At 42.7% G+C, this 21,221-nt stretch overlaps 2 protein-coding genes across 3 annotated transcripts in view; both read left to right on the forward strand.

The window, feature by feature from the left end:
- The first annotated feature begins 3,972 nt into the window (after positions 1-3,972).
- Positions 3,973-9,995, forward strand: tra2a (transformer 2 alpha homolog). Its single transcript, XM_014178374.3, has 9 exons — positions 3,973-4,145; positions 5,771-5,898; positions 6,056-6,200; positions 6,688-6,747; positions 7,009-7,197; positions 8,455-8,570; positions 8,859-9,041; positions 9,207-9,277; positions 9,408-9,995. Exons 1-9 carry the CDS (start codon positions 4,110-4,112, stop codon positions 9,416-9,418), a joined length of 939 nt encoding a protein of 312 aa, XP_014033849.1. The 5' UTR covers positions 3,973-4,109; the 3' UTR covers positions 9,419-9,995.
- Positions 9,996-17,464: 7,469 nt separating this feature from the next.
- The window catches only part of igf2bp3 (insulin-like growth factor 2 mRNA binding protein 3), a 41,124-nt gene continuing 37,367 nt past the window's right edge, over positions 17,465-21,221 (forward strand). The window contains exons 1-2 of one of the 2 annotated variants that reach the window (XM_014178375.3): positions 17,465-18,229; positions 19,181-19,241. In XM_014178375.3, the coding sequence (XP_014033850.1) occupies positions 18,055-18,229; positions 19,181-19,241 (236 nt within the window). In that variant the 5' untranslated portion in view covers positions 17,465-18,054. The remainder of the gene's footprint in view (positions 18,230-19,180; positions 19,242-21,221) is intronic. The other variant, XM_045709240.2, reaches the window with a different exon arrangement.

Below are 21,221 nucleotides of genomic sequence, written 5' to 3' on the forward strand. Positions count from 1 at the left end.
TGCTGTCTTTGTATCTAAGATAATTGTGTAGTTTAGAGTAATTATCGAGGTTAGCTAGCCAGCTATTTTCGTCCGCCGCGACGCCGTTCCCCAGACTTAGTCAACACACCTTGTCAACATCAAACCCCCCTGCTAGCTAGCCAACCTTTACCGACTAGCAGCACTGTAGAAACTAATACATTACAACGGAACGATTTGAGTAGTGTAGTGTAGGGTTAGCTAGCTACATAGTTGTCTTTGTCATAGTTTGATAATTATATAGTTTAGAGTAATTATCGAGGTTAGCTAGCCAGCTATTTTCGTCCCCCGCGACGCCATTTTTCCAAACCTAGCCAACTATTACCGACGAGCAGCATTGTAGAAACTAAATACATTACAAAGGAACGTCTTGATTAGTGTTATGTTAGCTAGTTACATAGTTGCCTTTGTATCATGATAAGGTGTAGTACTGAAACTATCGAGGTTACCTAGCCAGCTACACTTTCAAACAAAGTCAACAATGCAGCCACTGCTAGCTAGCCTACTTCACCAGCCAGCAGTACTGTATCATTTTAGTCAATAAGATTTTTGCAACGTAAGCTTAACTTTCTGAACATTCGAGACGTGTAGTCCACTTGTCATTCCAATCTCCTTTGCATTAGCGTAGCCTCTTCTGTAGCCTGTCAACTATGTGTCTGTCTATCCCTGTTCTCTCTCCTCTGCACAGGCCATACAAACGCTTCACACCGCGTGGCCGCTGCCACTCTAACCTGGTGGTCCCAGCGCGCACGACCCACGTGGAGTTCCAGGTCTCCGGCAGCCTCTGGAACTGCCGGTCTGCGGCCAACAAGGCAGAAATCATCTCAGCCTATGCTACCCTCCAGTCCCTCGACTTCTTGGCGCTGACGGAAACATGGATTACCACAGATAACACTGCTACTCCTACTGCTCTCTCCTCGTCTGCCCACGTGTTCTCGCATACCCCGAGAGCATCTGGCCAGCGGGGTGGTGGCACTGGAATCCTCATCTCTCCCAAGTGGACATTCTCGCTTTCTCCCCTGACCCATCTGTCTATCGCCTCCTTTGAATTCCATGCTGTCACAGTTACCAGCCCTTTCAAGCTTAACATCCTTATCATTTATCTCCCTCCAGGTTCCCTTGGAGAGTTCATCAATGAGCTTGACGCCTTGATAAGTTCCTTTCCTGAGGATGGCTCACCTCTCACAGTTCTGGGTGACTTTAACCTCCCCACGTCTACCTTTGACTCATTCCTCTCTGCCTCCTTCTTTCCACTCCTCTCCTCTTTTGACCTCACCCTCTCACCTCCCCCCCCCCTACTCACAAGGCAGGCAATACGCTTGACCTCATCTTTACTAGATGCTGTTCTTCCACTAATCTCATTGCAACTCCCTTCCAAGTCTCCGACCACTACCTTGTATCCTTTTCCCTCTCGCTCTCATCCAACACTTCTCACTCTGCCCCTACTCGGATGGTATTGCGCCGTCGCAACCTTCGCTCTCTCTCCCGCTACTCTCTCCTCTTCCATCCTATCATCTCTTCCCTCTGCTCAAACCTTCTCCAACCTATCTCCTGATTCTGCCTCCTCAACCCTCCTCTCCTCCCTTTCTGCATCCTTTGACTCTCTATGTCCCCTATCCTCCAGGCCGGCTCGGTCCTCCCCTCCTGCTCCGTGGCTCGACGACTCATTGCGAGCTCACAGAACAGGGCTCCGGGCAGCCGAGCGGAAATGGAGGAAAACTCGCCTCCCTGCGGACCTGGCATCCTTTCACTCCCTCCTCTCTACATTTTCCTCTTCTGTCTCTGCTGCTAAAGCCACTTTCTACCACTCTAAATTCCAAGCATCTGCCTCTAACCCTAGGAAGCTCTTTGCCACCTTCTCCTCCCTCCTGAATCCCCCCCCCCCCCCCCCCCTCTCTGTGGATGACTTCGTCAACCATTTTGAAAAGAAGGTCAACGACATCCGATCCTTGTTTGCTAAGTCAAACGACACCGCTGGTCCTGCTCACACTGCCCTACCCTGTGCTTTGACCTCTTTCTCCCCTCTCTCTCCAGATGAAATCTCGCGTCTTGTGATGGCCGGCCGCCCAACAACCTGCCCGCTTGACCCTATCCCCTCCTCTCTTCTCCAGACCATTTCCGGAGACCTTCTCCCTTACCTCACCTCGCTCATCAACTCATCCTTGACCGCTGGCTACGTCCCTTCCATCTTCAAGAGAGCGAGAGTTGCACCCCTTCTGAAAAAACCTACACTCGATCCGTCCGATGTCAACAACTACAGACCAGTATCCCTTCTTTCTTTTCTTTCCAAAACTCTTGAACGTGCCGTCCTTGGCCAGCTCTCCTGCTATCTCTCTCAGAATGACCTTCTTGATCCAAATCAGTCAGGTTTCAAGACTGGTCATTCAACTGAGACTGCTCTTCTCTGTGTCACGGAGGCTCTCCGCACTGCTAAAGCTAACTCTCTCTCCTCTGCTCTCATCCTTCTAGACCTATCTGCTGCCTTTGATACTGTGAACCATCAGAGCCTCCTCTCCACCCTCTCCGAGTTGGGCATCTCCGGCGCGGCCCACGCTTGGATTGCGTCCTACCTGACAGGTCGCTCCTACCAGGTGGCGTGGCGAGAATCTGTCTCCGCACCACGTGCTCTCACCACTGGTGTCCCCCAGGGCTCTGTTCTAGGCCCTCTCCTATTCTCGCTATACACCAAGTCACTTGGCTCTGTCATATCCTCACATGGCCTCTCCTATCATTGCTATGCAGACGACACACAATTAATCTTCTCCTTTCCCCCTTCTGATAACCAGGTGGCGAATCGCATCTCTGCATGTCTGGCAGACATATCAGTGTGGATGACGAATCACCACCTCAAGCTGAACCTCGGCAAGACGGAGCTGCTCTTCCTCCCGGGGAAGGACTGCCCGTTCCATGATCTCGCCATCACGGTTGACAACTCCATTGTGTCCTCCTCCCAGAGTGCTAAGAACCTTGGTGTGACCCTGGACAACACCCTGTCGTTCTCCACTAACATCAAGGCGGTGACCTGATCCTGTAGGTTCATGCTCTACAACATTCGCAGAGTACGACCCTGCCTCACACAGGAAGCGGCGCAGGTCCTAATCCAGGCACTTGTCATCTCCCGTCTGGATTACTGCAACTCGCTGTTGGCTGGGCTCCCTGCCTGTGCCATTAAACCCCTACAACTCATCCAGAACGCCGCAGGCCGTCTGGTGTTCAACCTTCCCAAGTTCTCTCACGTCACCCCGCTCCTCCGCTCTCGCCACTGGCTTCCAGTTGAAGCTCGCATCCGCTACAAGACCATGGTGCTTGCCTACGGAGCTGTGAGGGGAACGGCACCTCCGTACCTTCAGGCTCTGATCAGGCCCTACACCCAAACAAGGGCACTGCGTTCATCCACCTCTGGCCTGCTGGCCCCCCTACCTCTGAGGAAGCACAGTTCCCGCTCAGCCCAGTCAAAACTGTTCGCTGCTCTGGCACCCCTATGGTGGAACAAGCTCCCTCACGACGCCAGGACAGCGGAGTCAATCACCACCTTCCAGAGACACCTGAAACCCCACCTCTTTAAGGAATACCTAGGATAGGATAAAGTAATCCTTCTAACCCCCCCCCCCCCCCCCACCAAAAAAAAAAAAGATATAGATGTACTATTGTAAAGTGGTTGTTCCACTGGATATCATAAGGTGAATGCACCAATTTGTAAGTCGCTCTGGATAAGAGCGTCTGCTAAATGACTTAAATGTAAATGTACACATGTTTGGGTCATACAGAAATGGCCAGGAACACTATTGTAATACCATAGCAACATCTGGTCAAGAATCTTAGTTTGTTATTCAGACATAGGCCTACAAGATCTGCATTTGAATTGAATCAATAAATGGATGGACTATGGAACCGTAGTATAAAGCAGGCGTGGCAGGAATCAGGATGACGTCGGCACAAAATCTGCAGTTGATAAACAAACTCAAAACTGCCGTCCTCCTCCGCCATCTTCCACCACCACGAGAAAGAGCAGAGAAGCGCAAAGGAGGACACTGTATTTTGTCTGCAAACGTTAGCTAGCTCACTAGCTATATCGTTAATCTCTTTGCAAAATGAGTGACATTGAGGATGGAAACTTTGATGGACGAGTAAGTATTAGCGTTGCAACGGAAACCAAAACAATGTCCTATCTTTCCTCCCTTGCTGACATACAGTACAGTAGCTAGCTAGCTAACTAACAGGGTAAGTTAATAACTGTAGCTATCTTTGTTAGCAACGTTGTGGCAAGCTAGCTTAGCAGGCTAATTAGCGGTTTGAGCAGCTAACGTTAGTTAACGCAACCAAATTCGTAATTTTAAAAAGGTAGCAAGATAGAATCAAAACGATCTGCACACTATTGTACGCTTACGAGGATACGCTGGTTAGTTACTGTTAGCTAGTATAGTAGTAGCTACGTAACGTTACATTTCGCTAGTTACTTGCCGAACAATACAATAATAACTACGTCGCAAGCTAACTAGGCGACGTTCACTTTTATAGCTAGCTAACTGGCTAATGTTATCGTACATGATGCTACCCGTAGCATAAACGTACTTTATGCACATGACACAGAAACGAGTGAGTTCGCTATTCGATAGCTCTCAGGTAAGTTTGGTGCCTTTGTCGTACCAGTTGCAGTCAGGCAATCTGAGCTTCAAGCCACTCTTCCTTTCCTGTTTACAACAATCTTTCATTATAATCCTGTAGCTAAATAAATTCGCGTTCAAAGTAATGTAACATCCCACATCGTAGCTAATGGTGAGAGTGAAACCGTTCTCTAAAGTCCTCTCACAATGTTCACTTACATTGTTGCAGCATAACACTAAGTATTACAATGTTGCTCTATTGAAAAGTTGTACTCATCACTAAACCCTTCTGAGATGAAGGGTAATAACTAAACCATTTTTGTAAGTATAGTTTGTCCTGCTATACTAGAGATACTGTAGACATTCATTATTTCACGAAATATTTTTTTTAAATTTTCTCTAAATTCATGATCTTTAATTGTATTGAATGTTCTTTTTTCATTAAGGTTATTGATCGTGAAGGATTTGAAGAGTTTTATCCAAGAATGTGGAAGAAAATATCCAAGAATAAACGAAGGCTTTTTTGAAAAACAGTTACAGAGCAGAACATAGAAGTGGGAAGGGGAAAATGAATGAAACTGGAAGATTGGTGGTCAGATATAAAAGCGCTTGCAGTGTGTATGGCTAAAGGTGAAAATGGTTTCTATTTGGGGAAGAGAGAACCCGGAATCAGAAAATGAAAATGGAAAAAAGAAGAACGACGAAGAACAGTAGAATTCCTGACAGAAGGAAGTAGAGTATATAAAGAATCTGGAAGAAAGAATGAATGTATCCCTAGGTTAAGTAAATGTACAGTATATGTTCCAAGTGTCTTTACACTACTATGCTCCATTTCTATAGTTTAAAAATGCATGATGACTTTAGTTTGACCCAGGTAGAAGAAATGAGACATGGGATATGTTAACATTATGACAGGGTTCTAGCATATTATTAATCCAAGTGAAGGAGTTTTTTTTTTTTTTGTGTGTGTTAATTTTCTCTATCATATGTAATAGACATGGTGGAGCGCTAACCCTTTCCTCCACAGTGTATGAACTCTAGTGGTTTATGTCTGGCTTTGAAAAGTTGCTTGTGTGTGTTCCTTCTGAGTAATGTGTGTTTTAAGTATAAGAGGGGACCTCTTTAACACGTGGCTACTGTAACATTAGGACTCTCGCTCCCCATCCAAATCGGACCGTGGAAGTCCTGTCCGGGTCAAGTCGGAGAGCAGATCCGGCTCCCCGAGCCCATCCAGGGCCGCCAAACACTCAGAGTCTCGGTCCCGCTCTAAGTCCAGGTGAGTCTGTCCTGTTATTTCTCTTAGAATGGAAATCAATGAGTTATTTATGAAGAGTGATGTCTCAATGTGCTGTGGGTTAAGTTGCCAATTCTCTTGCTCTCCCCTTTCCCTCATTCCTTCCTATGGCCCTCTCTCTCCTCCAACCTCTCTCCAGGTCTCACTCGCGGAGGCACTCCAACCGCAGGTACAGCCGCTCTCGCTCCCCCTCCAACCGGAAGAAGTCCCGTTCCTACAGCCCGGAATACCGGAAGAAGAAGAGCCAGAGCGAGTCACCTAACCGCCGCCATACCAGCAGCAGAGTGAGTGTCACATTGCTGACAGGTCAAAGGTCAGGGTCTGACTGCTGATGGAGTAGAGAAGTACTTTCCAACCCTCTCCTTGGTAACCACCAGACGTTTCACATTTATTGTAATCCTAAATTGGCACATCTGGTTCAACTAGTCATAGGCTTGATTATTAGTTAACTAGTTAAAGCAGGTGTTCCAGTTTTTAGTATGTGAAACGTGATGGTTACCAAGAAGAGGGTTGGGAAACCCTATGGTGGAGGAACATCTCAGTATGGAATAGAAAATGCCTAATTGTCACATTTGTTAAGGGATTGCAGCTGCTTGATGTAATTGTGGAACTTTTTTAGGATGTGTGTACATAGTTAATTGTAGATGGTGTTAATTTACAGCTCATTATGGTATAGAAAATACCAAAGCTGTATTGTCTGTTACAGGGAACAGGATGCTTTGACTTATTTAATAACCCTTTAATTAACCCTCCCTCTCTTTATGTCAATAGAGCCATGACTTCAGAAAGGAGACATTCGGTCAGGGAGCAGGAGGTGATGAGGATGCTAGGGTATGTAGACATTCTTACCTTTTATCTTCTACATTAGAAGAGCACTGGAGTATTTTAATGTGAAGGGGGGCCTCAACATGCAAATCCTGTAACGCTCATGAATACTGTCACGTATGACTCTCAGATCGGGGGTTGTGTGTAAGTGAGCGAGAGGGACTGAGACGATGAGTGATTTACAGGTAACTTGCATGCTACTCCTAGTGGCTGTTAATCTACTTGTTCCTATCAGCTGCTGTGAAATCTGACCCCTTTGACCTCCAGGCGAACCCTGACCCCAACCAGTGCCTGGGGGTGTTTGGGCTGAGCCTGTACACCACGGAGAAGGACCTGAGGGAAGTGTTTGGCCGGTATGGCCCGCTGGCCGGGGTTAACGTGGTGTATGACCAGCGCACCGGGCGCTCCCGCGGCTTTGCCTTCGTCTACTTCGAGAGGATCGACGACTCCAAGGAGGTATGGAACAAACGTAGTCTGGGCCTCTTTCGCAATTTGTCTTTCCTCGATTATTGCATCCTCTCCTTGCTCCTCAACCTATTTTTAAAATGTTTTTAATTAACCTTTATTTAACTAGGCAAGTCAGTTAAGAACAAATTCTTATTTACAATGACGTCCTAGGAACTGCCTTGTTCAGGTGCAGAAAAACTGATTTTTACCTTGTCAGGTCGGCGATTCGATCTAGCAACCTTTCGCTTACTGGCCCAACACTCTAACCACTAGGCTACCTGCCGCCCCTATTGGAGTAGAGAGGTCTAAGTCCCTGCCCTCAAACCTTCTTGTCCAATGGGTTTTGATAAGGATGAGAGGAAAGGGGAATCTAGGAAAGATTCATTGAGAGAGAGTTTGGGGAAGAAGGTGATGTCTTATTCAGAACCAATTTTATCGTCATAAGAAGTGCTGTTGATCATTGGGTAATACAGTAATACCTAAGAATCGACGGTAACTTTGCTTGTGGTGTCAAATGCCTTATTCCTCAATCCTTGAATATCTAAAAGGTTCAACATCCTGTTCATTTGCTAATTCATCTTGAACAATTGATATTGTACACTGACTAGTCTATGCTTTAGCTTTCATATTGTATCTGTGTTAAGTGTGACTACTCATAAGCACCACCAGGTGTCAGGCTTGCCACTCAAAGTTCGCTGTGGTACCAGTCACACGGAACTCTTCACTGTATTGAAGGTTCTAAACCCAGAGGCCCAACATCGCAAGACTTTGAGGACTGCTTGCGAAGCAGACGGGGTTTGCGGTTTGAGAAGTCATTCTTCCTTCATTTTCTTGAAATCTAAAGGCACAGCTTGGATTTGCGCCAATGTCTTAAGTAACTGAACATGTTACTCCAACCTCGTGACAGTGACAACTTTATATCGAGGAATGCCTTTGATTTAAAGGGCTGCGCAGTTCGGTGTGATACGTTAGACCCGATGATGTGTTTCTACATATGAGCTTAGCTAGCCAACATCACCATGACATCGTCTACAAGCGTGATCTGGGATTTCTATCGGAGAAGCCGTTTCAACGGCTGTGTTGGGTCAATGGGACAGTGCAAGCTGTGCTCAGTATGCACACGCATTAAACCGTGTCTTTGCCGTTCACCCCAAAACTATCCCTGTGCAAGTAGAACCCAGAGTTGAGATGGAGAGAAGCTCATTTTCAGAGTAACTGATTTTAAACTCCTATCATTTGGTTCTTCGTCTCTTTTTTTCCCCCTAGGCGATGGAGCGTGCCAACGGTATGGAGCTGGACGGGAGACGTATCAGAGTGGACTTTTCCATCACCAAGAGGGCCCACACCCCTACGCCTGGCATCTACATGGGCCGACCCACACAGTAAGTATAGGATGGTTAATCTCTGCTCATTGTGTGATTTCTACAGATGTCTTGCTGCCAGTGTTCTGTCTACCGTGGGTATTGTCTGTTTTTTCTTTCTTGGATGTTGTTGTGTGAAGTAGTGATACTGGGGGATAGTATTACTTAGCTTATTGGTAGTTATGGGCTGTGTCTGAAATGGCACCCTGTCCCCTATATAGGGAACCTGGTGCCATATCGGATGCAGCCAGGGATTGTTTTAGGGAATCTTGTAACTCTCAGTAAACATGAACTTGTCCCTTTCCTCAGTAATGGTGGTGGTGGAGGAGAGCGAAATGGTGGCGGTGGAGGGAGGAGGGGTCGGGACTCGTATGACCGATACGACGATCGACGGGGCGGCGGCTACGACCGTGGATATGACCGTGGATACGATCGGGGATACGATCGGGGAGACCGGGGATATGACAGATATGACGAGTACGACAAGTACAGGTGAGTTATACTCAGGATGTTGACTTTATTCAATAGATTCACATTGGAGATAACCTCAAGTAGCTACGAATATATTTGGAATACTTTTTTCCCCAATGCTGGCTGATAGTGAGTTAATCCTTCTTACGCTAGTGTACATCTTTTTGTTCTCTTTCCCTCTTACAGTCGCAGGCGTTCTCCCTCTCCCTACTACAGTCGATACAGGTCACGCTCCAGGTCTCGCTCATACAGCCCACGTAAGAACACACACGTGCACTGTTCACACACAAACACCTCAACAGCTTTTGTAAAAATGTTAACCCATACTCTGGTGTTGGATGTCTGAGAGAGCCTTAGACACTAACATGCATCATTATCTCTTTGCAGGACGATACTAACAAACTTCCATCAAGATGAAGTTTTCCTTTTCTTCGTGACCCACATTGGAACGTAGCCGTTTGGGAGCGTTGTCAAGCTAACTAAAGTGTTTATCAACAGACAAAAGCTCCTCTGACTTAGCACGAAAGTCAGAGTTCGGAAGGAGAGTCAGTCGTTTGTTTACGTGCTCTAGATGTCTTAGTTTTTTAGACTTTTCGATGCATCCATGTAGCGTTTGCTAAAGACCCAGAGGGTGGTAATGAAACTCATTGAGCCTGTTTTGAGTATCTTTAAAACGTACCCTTCTCCATCACTGATCTGTAAGTGACTGTATAAGTGGAAGCATGGTATACATTTTATTGCTTTCACCAATCCAGCCTTGACAGATCAGTGATTACCTCAAGGGAAGAAAGGATGTATTTAATATTCAAAGTATTCAAACAGGCTCTTTGGTTTTAGTAGGAGGAAATGTATCAGTGGATTGAGAAGGGTCTTCGTTTTTGTGTTGGATGTTTATTGTCGGGATACCTCCGGAGATTTTTATTTTGATGTATGATTATTTTTTTTCTTTTTATGGAAATAAAAACCCAAATCTTGGATGTGTGATGGTGATTGAGCTTGATTCTGATATGAAAGTGAAGCCGTGGGGGTACCACTAAAAATGTCTCAGATATGCATTAGTCATTACAGATGTTTTGTTTATATTGATATTAAGAAATTTTAGACCACAGTGCACATCCTAATCAACATGCATACAAATTCAAATATCTTCTGTGGAGAAATACCAAAACCCACACAAGATTTGTGATAAAATGCAAAAGAAATGCTCATAAGAATGGTACACACACTTGTGCTGCTCATGATTAATAAATGTGGCCATTGCTTTTCAGACATTTATCAGACATTTACCTCTTTCCTGTTTTTCATTGTATTCAGCCCATCTCTGATCAAACAAGTGAAAATTCACGCTTCCTATTTGCACCTCTGTTTTACTATGTAATGATGCACTAGTCCAACTCCTTTTATAGGGTGTGTTCAGCACTGTGAAGCGTTCACAACACTGCAGATAGCAATACACTATAGAGATAGAGGACACAGCATTGTTTGTGCCCCATTATGGTGCCATTGAGGCCATCTCCATTTTGAAGTAGTCAAGTTTCTTCTATTCTGAGTTGGAAAACAAAGGGTGCATACTGCCACCTGGAGTGCGTTTGAATAGGTGAAGGTTGGCGATTTACTGCTACCTGCAGTTATGGAATGTTGCCTCATGAGTATAATTCATTGGCTGATACCTACTGATGACCTGGATGGAATTATGTGATCCTTCCTTAACCCATAGCAAGACTCCCCAGTTGATTACTTCAAATTTGTGAAAGTTCTCAATGGCGCTGCTCATTTTAAAACTGTTTTTTTGGGCACTAGAGTCTGCTCTATCTCTATGCAATACACTCCACAGAAATAACCTGTTGTCCACATAAAATGGAAATTACTGTTCTATTTTCAGTTTTCTATCTTCAATCCTCAAGAGGGCACAACTAAAGGAAGTTCAGATTGAAATGTGTGGTGTGAAACAGATCATTTCTCTGTCATGTAGAATAGACCACAGGGATTGTGTTTCAGCTCAGCTCTATGAATTGCATTTCTATCTGCCACGCTGAATAATCTAATCAGACAGAGAGTGACACACCTTGGCTGAGAAAATGCTCAACAGAATGGGTGTGATCCACACAGTCAATTGTGTGATCAGTTGGGGGGACCATCAATCCAATTAACACATATTGGTATGGAGAGGAGGTGGGGTAAAGAAGAAGTGCAAATGAAGAGCATTGTGATTCAGGCAGGCTAGTTGACTGATCAGAGGCAGTGATAGAGGGGTGGGGTGGAAACTACAACGTTTATCTGGAGTATCGGGAGACCTTGAAACTAATGATACCGGAGCCCACTGAAGTGGGTAATGGCTACCATCATACCACTGACGACACTGTGGTTACTATAGGGTCAGGAACATAAACATTAGAAAATAATGCTATAGTTTGTTTTAAGAGCAAATTATTTTTAATCCAAGATACAGTTACAAGGAAAATATAAATAAGTAGACCAGCCCTACTAGTTTATGTTGACCAATAGAGTTTCATCTTCCCCTTGCAAGGGGAATGGCTACGGGGAATGAGGTAATATTTTGATGCTATCTTCGAAAATAAATGGTTGAATTAGAGTAGAGTTGCACATGTTTGAAAGAGGGTAAACATGTCATAAGACCACTTTCACCTTTCTTTGACCGCCTTTATCAGCACCACCATCTGCTGGTGAATAGTAATGCAAACATGGTTGAAAATTCATTATAGGGGACAAATGCAGACAGAAGAGTAAGTTTTACCTGCAGGATGGTGAGGCTTTTCACTGGATGAGACGGAGGAAACATCATAGCCAATTAAATCATATCCAAACACTTGTGAATCAAACATACTGAGCTTAAACCAATAAAACAAAGTTGTTTAAGGAAATGTAAAAGTTACTTTAACATGAGCGGAAACCAAATGAGTGGCCCTTGAGGTTGAACCCCAACAACTGCACGGCTATCTGTGCTATATGTCTGCAAGGAGAAACAGTGGAGCAAGGATAACCTCTGCCAGAGACGGAAGATGAAAGTCAATGAAGTAGACCAGACCCAGCTGCTATTGCATTGGTGTCTATGGGAGACACCCAGTTAAGTAGACTGGAACTGACCATTTTTCCCCCAATGGCAAACGGCCTGAGTGAACTATCTATATTTATCCACCATATTTGCCTCTGCCTCCCAGTCAAGATGAGTTGATAGGCTAGTCCCTGACCTCATGGTCAGAGGCATAATGTGTGTCTCAAAGAGGAGCCATAATCACTATATAGTGCATTCCTAATGAGTAGTTCCGACCGTTTTCAGATTTGAAAGGACCAGATAGGTGTAAGCAACATGGTGAGAGCAATCTAATGTATTCTCTGCCATATTGCTTAAACCTATCTGTATCTTTCAGATCTGTAAACACCAAAGTAGGTACTTTTACTCAGTTATTATTCAGTATGATTATTTAGTACCTAAATTAATCATACAATATCCATTTTCCATTTACCAAAGGCCAATTCAAGATTTTCCTCTTGTAGGACAATAAACGTGATTCTGATTCTGAGTGCAAATTTCACACCATGTCAGTTGAAAACATGATGTACATTCTAGAATATAGAACAGACATGATTCACTATCATGCAATACGTAAGTTATTACACTCTATTCATCACACTTCTATCTGCAACATTCTGAAAGTTGCACTCTGCTAAATGTCCACTTATTGTTAATTTGAAAAATATACCAGCTTGCAGGCCAGGATTGGTTTTATTGGTGAGATGTTTGCTTTTCAAACTTAGCATGCAGAGGATTGGTCTGAACTTCAGAAAACTATCTCTCTGAAGTATTTTTTGTTATCTTCTTATAAATTAATGTGTGTGTTATATAGTACATTTTACAAGAGGCACTAGGTACAGTTGTTTAATTAATACAACACCAATAAATAACTGTTTCAAAATACACCAAAAATCAAGCATTGATCACGAATGAATTATATGTCAATTCCAAAATTAATTGGAAATGAGTGAATAAATTAACATAGCCTATTGTAATATATAAGTAATGTATGCTTGGAAGTGTTAAGTGACTTGAAGTGTAGTTTGAATCAGAGCTTAGGTCAGTTCCATGTCACCTTAAGTCCACTCAGGAACTAATTTGATATAATTTAATTAATAAACAATATTTAGATTAATTTTCAACTCGTGAGGTTACTTGAACAGAAATTAAATGAATATGCATAATATTCTCTAAGGGTTTCGTTCGTAAATGTGTTGTCTGTATTGAATTGGAGTAAAAAAAATCTACCATGAAATGACGATATACTGCAACTTGATACTAGAGATAATTTCTATCAAGAAAATTAGCTGACATATAAATAAAATCAGCTAATTTATTGTTTCATGTAATAATGTAGTGTCATAAATACTGTTTTCTGGACAGGTTTCTAACAACAAGTTAACTCCTGTTATCAAACAAATATTTAATTCTTATAACATTCCTAAAAGTCACATTTCCTAAGATATTTGTAAGTTTATGACAATAAACATTGGTGAACATGTTCACCAGCTATACTATGCTTCACTAATTGAAAAGATCACACTTACATTCACATAAAATAGGCCTAGATGCAGAGACTGGCAAAAAGGGTCTTGAACAACAATTTGAATGGATAGAATCCAAAGCAAAAATGTCTTCAACATAAAACGTTTGATAAAGAACTATATAAAGGATACAAACAGTGTTCTGAACTTAAATGTTCGTTTATTTCATTTTGTCATTCACTTAGAACCTTTCATTATCAATAATATATATTGTTTTTTGAATGATTATTGAAGTAGACCTAGGCAGAACACCGCCATTTTCTGTGCAGAGGATATTAGTGAAAGTCTATAGGGTGACCTCACAGGGGAAAAGACCAATCTATTTCGAAAAAACGTTAAAATGTAAGGCACATTTAATGCAATTTAAGAGTAATCTATGACTGCTGGTCGCAATAAGTTATTTATCCGTATTATATCGATTATATAAATCGTTGGAGAAAAGTTCTCACACACGTTTTTTCAATACTCACTACAACATGGCGTTCACGACAAGAATGCACCATACATTCTAGCTTAAGCAGTCAGGCAATGGAATGCATTGAGACTAACAAGAGATGATTCGAGATATTCGACTGAAGTATAAATAAATAGATAAGGGGATTTCACTCAAAACGGTTCCCCTGTTTCACTAAACGACGGGAACGAATGAGACATTGTTCCTCCATATCACGACACAGAAATACATAGTCTATTGATTAAACTTAAACATTGCGTCATTATGGAATGAAATATAATTGTATTTGGTCTTAAAATCTCACCGATGTTCCCCGTGTGCTTTCCATTCATAAAAATCTCAAATCATTCCATGCAAGACGCAGTCTTTGGTATATGAATCTTTCTTTATTTAAGCCTGTTTAGCCCTAAGGAATAAAGTTTTCCTCCAAAGAATGGGGGCGGGGACTTTTTCTGTACATTCTTCACCGATATATTCACCACTTTGCAATTACTGAGAGCATTGTACAAGCCTGGAATGGTAGCGAAGAGAAGGACTGCGTACATTGGTTGGATGTAAATAAAGCGTAGAATCTAAGTCACATTGATAGTCCAATATTTTATCTATATGAACACATAGTATATTTCACATTTCCAGAAAAGTGTCTTATATAAACGTTGTGTTATTCCCCAACAGACGGAATTAGAGTTGGGCTCATTGAATAAATCGACTCAATTGTGCGGGTTTATTGAACGAATAGGCTAGACTATTGAACTAAACGAATTAATTACACGATTGTTTGTTGAAAGGCAAGTAGACTTTTATGGTGAGGAAAATATGACACATCCTTATTTTCACCATTTAATACATTACAGGTGAATTTGCGAAGCAGACGAACACGTAGGCCTAATAGAGGTGTTTGAAACCATCTAATTTACCTCGTAATCAATTTTTTTGAATTTATAAGATAATTTCCATCTCCAACTTTCTCATTGACCAACACAAATAATGGGACTGTTCTTGTGGAGTAGCCTAACATGTATCTAGTCGCATTTGAATTATTTCGTTAGATTAGGAACGTGGATTACCTTTTTATATAAACAGTGAAAAAAAAAGGGGTTTTCGCGCGCTGATTCATATAGAACAGCCGTACAAAAGAGCCAATGAATGAACACGCTGAGCTCGAGCCAGCGAGAGTAGTGGGGAGCGAGAGTGAGCTCTCTAATTGGTCAGTCTTTCCAACCAATAGGAGCGCACTCTATGTTTGGCCAGCATAGAGTATGTCAATTTAAAGTGCTGCCAGTGCCAACGCAGAGGGCCTACCGTTGTAGGCTTTGGCAATTCCCAGTTTACTTCTTTTTGCCTAACATGAACATGTCCATGAAACTCAATTGTTCTTATGTTGTCTAGAAACGAGTAAGTAACTTTTCCTGCAGTTATACATTTGAAGAAGGTATTTTAGCAGTATGCCATGACGTGTTGCCAATGCCTACACACGATTTAAAAGTTGAATAAACTATATGCATGCACAAATGGTATAGATACTGACTAAATGATGGGCTATCCTGCTCTGGTATGTGTGTGTAAGACCCTATTCAACAGTGGCCATCCATGCGTTTCGAATTAAATTGAATGGATTACACTTTCATTCTATTATTATTCCAGCCAAATTTCTTCATACCTTTTTTATTTTCACCATAAAAGGAATGCTTTTGATGAATGTTCACACTAATTGAATCTAGAACACAATTGGAGAATAAACTTGTTTCAGAACGTTTTTAGGAATGAAGGAAGAGAAGTCTATCCATTGTAGCGCCATTCAGAGCAACGAGGCGCACAGGCAGTGGTCGCACATTGTAGGCTTGTGTGTAACATGGATCACTTCAATTCAATTCACTTTACTAAATAACTGTTGTATTGCTACTTTTGTTGGCGCCTTTGAACTCTCCGGGGACCAATGAAGTAACAAATTAGCAATGGAAGTATGGCTATCAGAATGGATAAGGGGCTGAGATCATCACTAGGCTATGCTAAATGTAGCATACTAATTTAATAAAACTCATTGGGAATGAGTCCATGTTTGAACTTGTGTTGTGAATTTCATCTACCCGAAACTACAATAATTTTACACAATACATATTGACAAGTTTAATTGTCTGAAGACGTGCTAAGCCCAGCCAGGCTGCATTTGAATGAAACTTGCTTGCTTGTTACATTTGTCGCCAGTTCGGTAGGATCTGTATGAAAAGACCCCTCCCTCTCTGTACGTAGCCTATATCAGAGAGGAAGAGGCGAAGCGAGAGGATTTACTCCTCCTAAAATCTGTCCACATGAGATAAGTCCCTTTTTTGTTTGGAGGTCTATGAGAGTGACAGTGTCGAATTACGTAAAGCTTATTTGATCAAATTGAAGTTTCGTAATGTTTAGTCTGTTAAAAATGTACTGATATAAGTGGACGCACGTGGCATTCTGTCAGCTTTAAGAAAAACAACTTAGTTGTGCCTTTTGTTCACACCTGTATATGCCCTCTTATTGGCTAGAATGGTCCCACCTGATCTCGCCTACTTTCAATTATTGAGCACATGTATTTCCATTGTTAGAGTTGTCACTCTACTATCTTGTCAACATATAATAGGTAATCGTTGCCTATATACCCACGCCATAAATGTAATATCAGGTTCACCATATGCAGTTATAGCAGAGACGGAAGCGAGACACCCACTCGCTGTTTTTTTCTGGTTCAATGAAAGTCAATTAACTAAGTAGACCAGACCCAGCTGCTATTGCATTGGTGTCCATGGGAGACACCCGGTCAAGTAGACTGGAACGGACCGTTTCTTTTCTATGGTAAAAAGCTTGAGTGAACTATCTTCATTTATTCACCATCTTGGTAGTAGCAAGCTCAATATATTTCTGGTTCTTCTATAGGTTTCTTCTCCAGATAAGTGTTTTAGAAAACAAGCAATCTTGCCCCAGACACTTTATTCCCCTCTCTGCCATTTCGTGTGGACATGGACAGATCTGGCATGTCACTGTATTGTAGAGCAGTGAACCACTTCAATCTACGTAGAGAAGATGGATGCCGTCATGTGGATGGTAGGAAACGTGTCATTCCCATGTTGACCGGGCCATGGGCCTAGTAGTGGTGGACGCATTCTAGACTTTCATTGATTCAATCCAATGTGTTTCACATGCATACATTGTAACAACATCGTACGATATAATTTATGAATGGCACCTCCCCCAAGATACTTGTTCCATAGAGTAGGCCTACACCCACCGCAGGCTCACATGGGTGCGCGCAAGCCCCCGCAACACTGCTGTCCCCCTGCTATGGGCGTGCGTGAGCCCACTGCCGTTTTACTATTTCGACCAGCGACCAATGGGAAGCCAGGGTTTGCAGAGAAAGGCACACAAATGTGATTCTAGTAAAAGATACACTGGGTTCTCACGGAATCCCTTAACGCACGTAGCTCGCCAGGTTTTCCCCCAACACCAATCCACTCTTACCCTCTCCATGGTCCCCACCCCGGATTCCCGTGACATTTTTCCAATACAACACTTAATTGAGCAACTGAGATTCTTCACGTGCGTGGTTGATTTGTAGTTTGAACACGTGGCTCATTCAAATTAGCCGGAATATCCGTTTTTTTTTTCTTACCTCTTCTCTTTCTTGGTTTTATTCAGAGGCGGGTGCGAACCTTAACGTGTGACATTCTCTAGGCCAAGGGGTTTTGATGAAGACAAAAAAGTAGTTTCTTCCTTTTCACCCAGCCCGCCATCGTTTTGGAGAGAAGGAATAAATAATTAAGAATATTTTTGTGCGCAATAGAGGGGCGAGGAAGCGCAAACACTGACGAGGTAGCCCGTCAAATATATCTGTGGCTCGAACGACCGGGGGAAGCACGCCACCGCCACTCCGTTTAGTAGTAAGGCGATTTTGGCGACTCCAAACACTACACACCCGAGATATTAAATAACGGTTAACCTTCTGCGTAAAGGTTGTCCATTTCAGCGCAGAACATGAATAAGCTGTACATTGGAAACGTGAGTGAAGAGGCGAGTGCGGAGGACTTGGAAACTATATTTGAGCAGTGGAAGATTCCGCACAGTGGTCCGTTTCTCGTCAAAACTGGTTATGCGTTCGTGGATTGCCCCGATGAAAAGATTGCAATGAAGGCCATCGACATTCTTTCAGGTGAGACATTTTAAAAAGGCGTTCGAGCGGTGCGTAAAGGGTGCTTTAATTGTGGAAATTGCTACGGGTTTACTTTAACCTCTTTAGATGGATGCATGGAGCCCAATTGGACGGGGGTGTATCCGGGCTGGTCTTGCCTCTCACTTGGCACCTGACACCGTATAAGGAAAGTCCATGTCTTTGATTAATTCAGTGTTACCACTAATTTACTCTAGTACAAAAACGGTGAAGAAAGTTGTTAAAGAACGAACAAACGAAGGAAGAGAACGCCTATCCATTGTAGCGCCATTCAGAGCAATGGGGCGCACAGGCAGTAGCCGCTCAATGTAGGCTTGTGTGTAACATGGATCACTTAGATTAAATTAACTAATTATAACTGTTGTATTGCTACTTTTGTTGCCGCCTTTGAACTTGCACGTTCTCCGATGACCAACCAAGTAACAAAGTTGCAATGGAAGTATGGCTTAACTTGTTAAATTGTAGCACACAACACAGTGCATTTGCTTCTACTGACACACCAGGTGGCTTCATTGTGTATTGGTAAAATGTAGGCCAACGAAATGTAAGACCATTGCCAAACTACGTTATATGTAACATTTAGAAACTACAACTGTACAAAATGTGGTATTCTGCAGGCCACAATCTATAAATAAATCTAACATTTTACGAAATGTTATCGTATTTAGCTCAGGTGTCGTGGACTTGTCACAGTTACCATATTTAACCTTTTAAAATTGGCATTCACGTTGGCTGATATTAACTTAGTGAACATTTGTAATTTTTATGGTCATACAATTGTGCCACTGAGTTTCATTTTAAATACATTTTGTGCAAGGACTTTTTGGACAAAAATCTAGGGTAGTTGAGGCCTACTTTTGGCTGCCTGTGAGAACAGTTGGAGAGCAATTAAATAATTGTGAACTAAAATTGCTTTTATTCTTCTCACTATAGGTAAAGTTGACCTACATGGAAAACTCCTAGAGGTGGAGCACTCTGTCCCCAAACGTCAAAGGTAAATTCTGATTATAATCTCCTAATGTCCAAATTGTTAATTTATGCTGCTGCTGTCCTCCAAATTGTACATGTATCCATGACCCTTTTATGGAAACTTGTTAACGTTATTTGATTGAAGTCGTCTGATTGTGTCTTGTGATTGTGTAGTCAGTGGGTTTGGAGCATCAGCAGGAAGTGAAGGGGCGGAATGTCTGTTCTTTTGTGGAAAATGCAGAAATTAATAGGCTGAGTGTGTAGGGGTTGAGTTATAAGGGCATGAGGGATGTCACCTCATCACGCCTATGGCAACCTAAAATGATGCCACTTAAAAATTATATTTTACACACCATACCCATCTGTGGAAGAGGTTAGGCTGTTTAGTGCAAATCTCCAGTGTTGTAGGGCTATTTATGCAGCAATGGCCTACTGGGCCTCCTTAGGTGTGGATGTGTGTGTGCTGAGGGGTAGGCACTCTGAAGTCGTCCATTTGAGAAGGATCTGCCCGTCATTCTCTCTGCCTGCCCCACGCTTCCGCCCTCCTTCGCTCGTATATTGAGGTTGTGCACGAGATGGACTCCCAAATGCGATAGGAATGGGCGGTTTGGGTCCTAGTCACGGAAAAAAACCCGGTCTGATAAAAAAAACGTGTAGCTCCATGTACACAGTCAAACGGATTATACTGTGCTGATTTACGTGGAAGCGGGACAAGAAATGCAACAATTCGGCATGGCGTGTAGGATTTCGCCACTTTACACATTTTGGCCATTTATTAAACTTCTTTGATTTTAATTGCAATCATTTGAAATTAGTAATTAAATTAGTGTAATGATTTGGAGGAAGAGGATTTGGCGCCAAATTGCACTTTAATGAGTTATAAATGAATATGCTTTTTAATGAGTTAGTGGGCTATATGCAGTGCATAATGGCTACTGCTAGGTTGGTATGGAATTAGAATGAAGCATGTGATAACCACGTTTCAAAATGAATAATGGAAGTGACGATTGAGTGAATTGATTTTTATAATTGCCAATATGACCATTTAGGCCTGCTAAATCAATTCATCGGTTTTATTGACGTTCTGCACAAAATGGCTGAACATATTGGACATTCTCTAATTTATTATAGTGGACATATTTATTTGCATGGTTTGAAATGACCATGCATTGAATTGTCGAGGTTAGGCCTATTGATGTTCGACAAGGGCCTTCACCTGAATGCATTGAATGCCTTTAGCATGCTCGTTATTGGCATGGAATCATCATGAAGGTATTTAAAAAATGTCAAATTACTCTGGTCAATTTGCTGACCTTTCTCCTCCCAAAGTGGTACTAGTTGTTTTTTACTAAATTATTAGTCTTTGGCATGTAGGTTTACACACACTGGCGATTTTTAGTAGTAGGTCTTACATTTCACTATAAGTCGCCACCTACAAAAAACAGTGAGTCGGGGGGGGGGGGGGGGGGTGGCATAAAGGTGATGTCCCCCTTTTGCAACAGGAAAGGTTATAGGCGCAACTGGGAACAGTATCCTGCCCATTACACACACTGGGGTGTCCACTGGGGCCCGTCTTTGCATTCCAGCCTGCTGAGTATCAGCTGGAGGCTCGGCCATCACCACGACTTAACCTTTGAACTGGCGGGGGAAGTGTGAGCAGGGAGGCAGAGGCTCCCAGAGTCCTCCACAGGGTTCCAGGGTGGGAGGAGAGAGCGTGGGGGTGGGGTGCAGATGGTGGGAGAGGGCTAGGCTTTGGTGCAAGTGTGCCATTTGCGTTATAGTCCTACTTCTGCATTCATCTTTGGCCTACTTATTGTAGAAACTGTAGCTTGATCATGAGGAGTTGAAAAGGGAGTAATTATTGTCGGGCCTGCGACATGTAGGGTATAGGTATATTTTGGCTATTTATAATTGGCGCACTAATTGCTTTTATTTACTGAATCTTCATGTTTAAGTCTTAGCTGCACTAGTGAGTGTTTGTAGGACACCCATAGACCTCTGATTT

This window comes from Salmo salar, chromosome 27 (genome assembly GCF_965601325.2).
Source record: "Salmo salar chromosome 27, fSalSal1, whole genome shotgun sequence".
NCBI lineage: Eukaryota > Metazoa > Chordata > Actinopteri > Salmoniformes > Salmonidae > Salmo > Salmo salar.

What these genes read in the sequence shown, in the direction of transcription:
- tra2a (XM_014178374.3), top strand. Translation starts at nt 4,110, where the DNA reads ATGAGTGACATTGAGGATGGAAACTTTGATGGACGA. An exon ending in GAGGTGATGAGGATGCTAGG is followed by an intron (nt 6,748 to 7,008) that starts GTATGTAGACAT and finishes TTTGACCTCCAG; the next exon opens with GCGAACCCTGACCCCAACCA. An exon ending in GGATCGACGACTCCAAGGAG is followed by an intron (nt 7,198 to 8,454) that starts GTATGGAACAAA and finishes TTTTCCCCCTAG; the next exon opens with GCGATGGAGCGTGCCAACGG.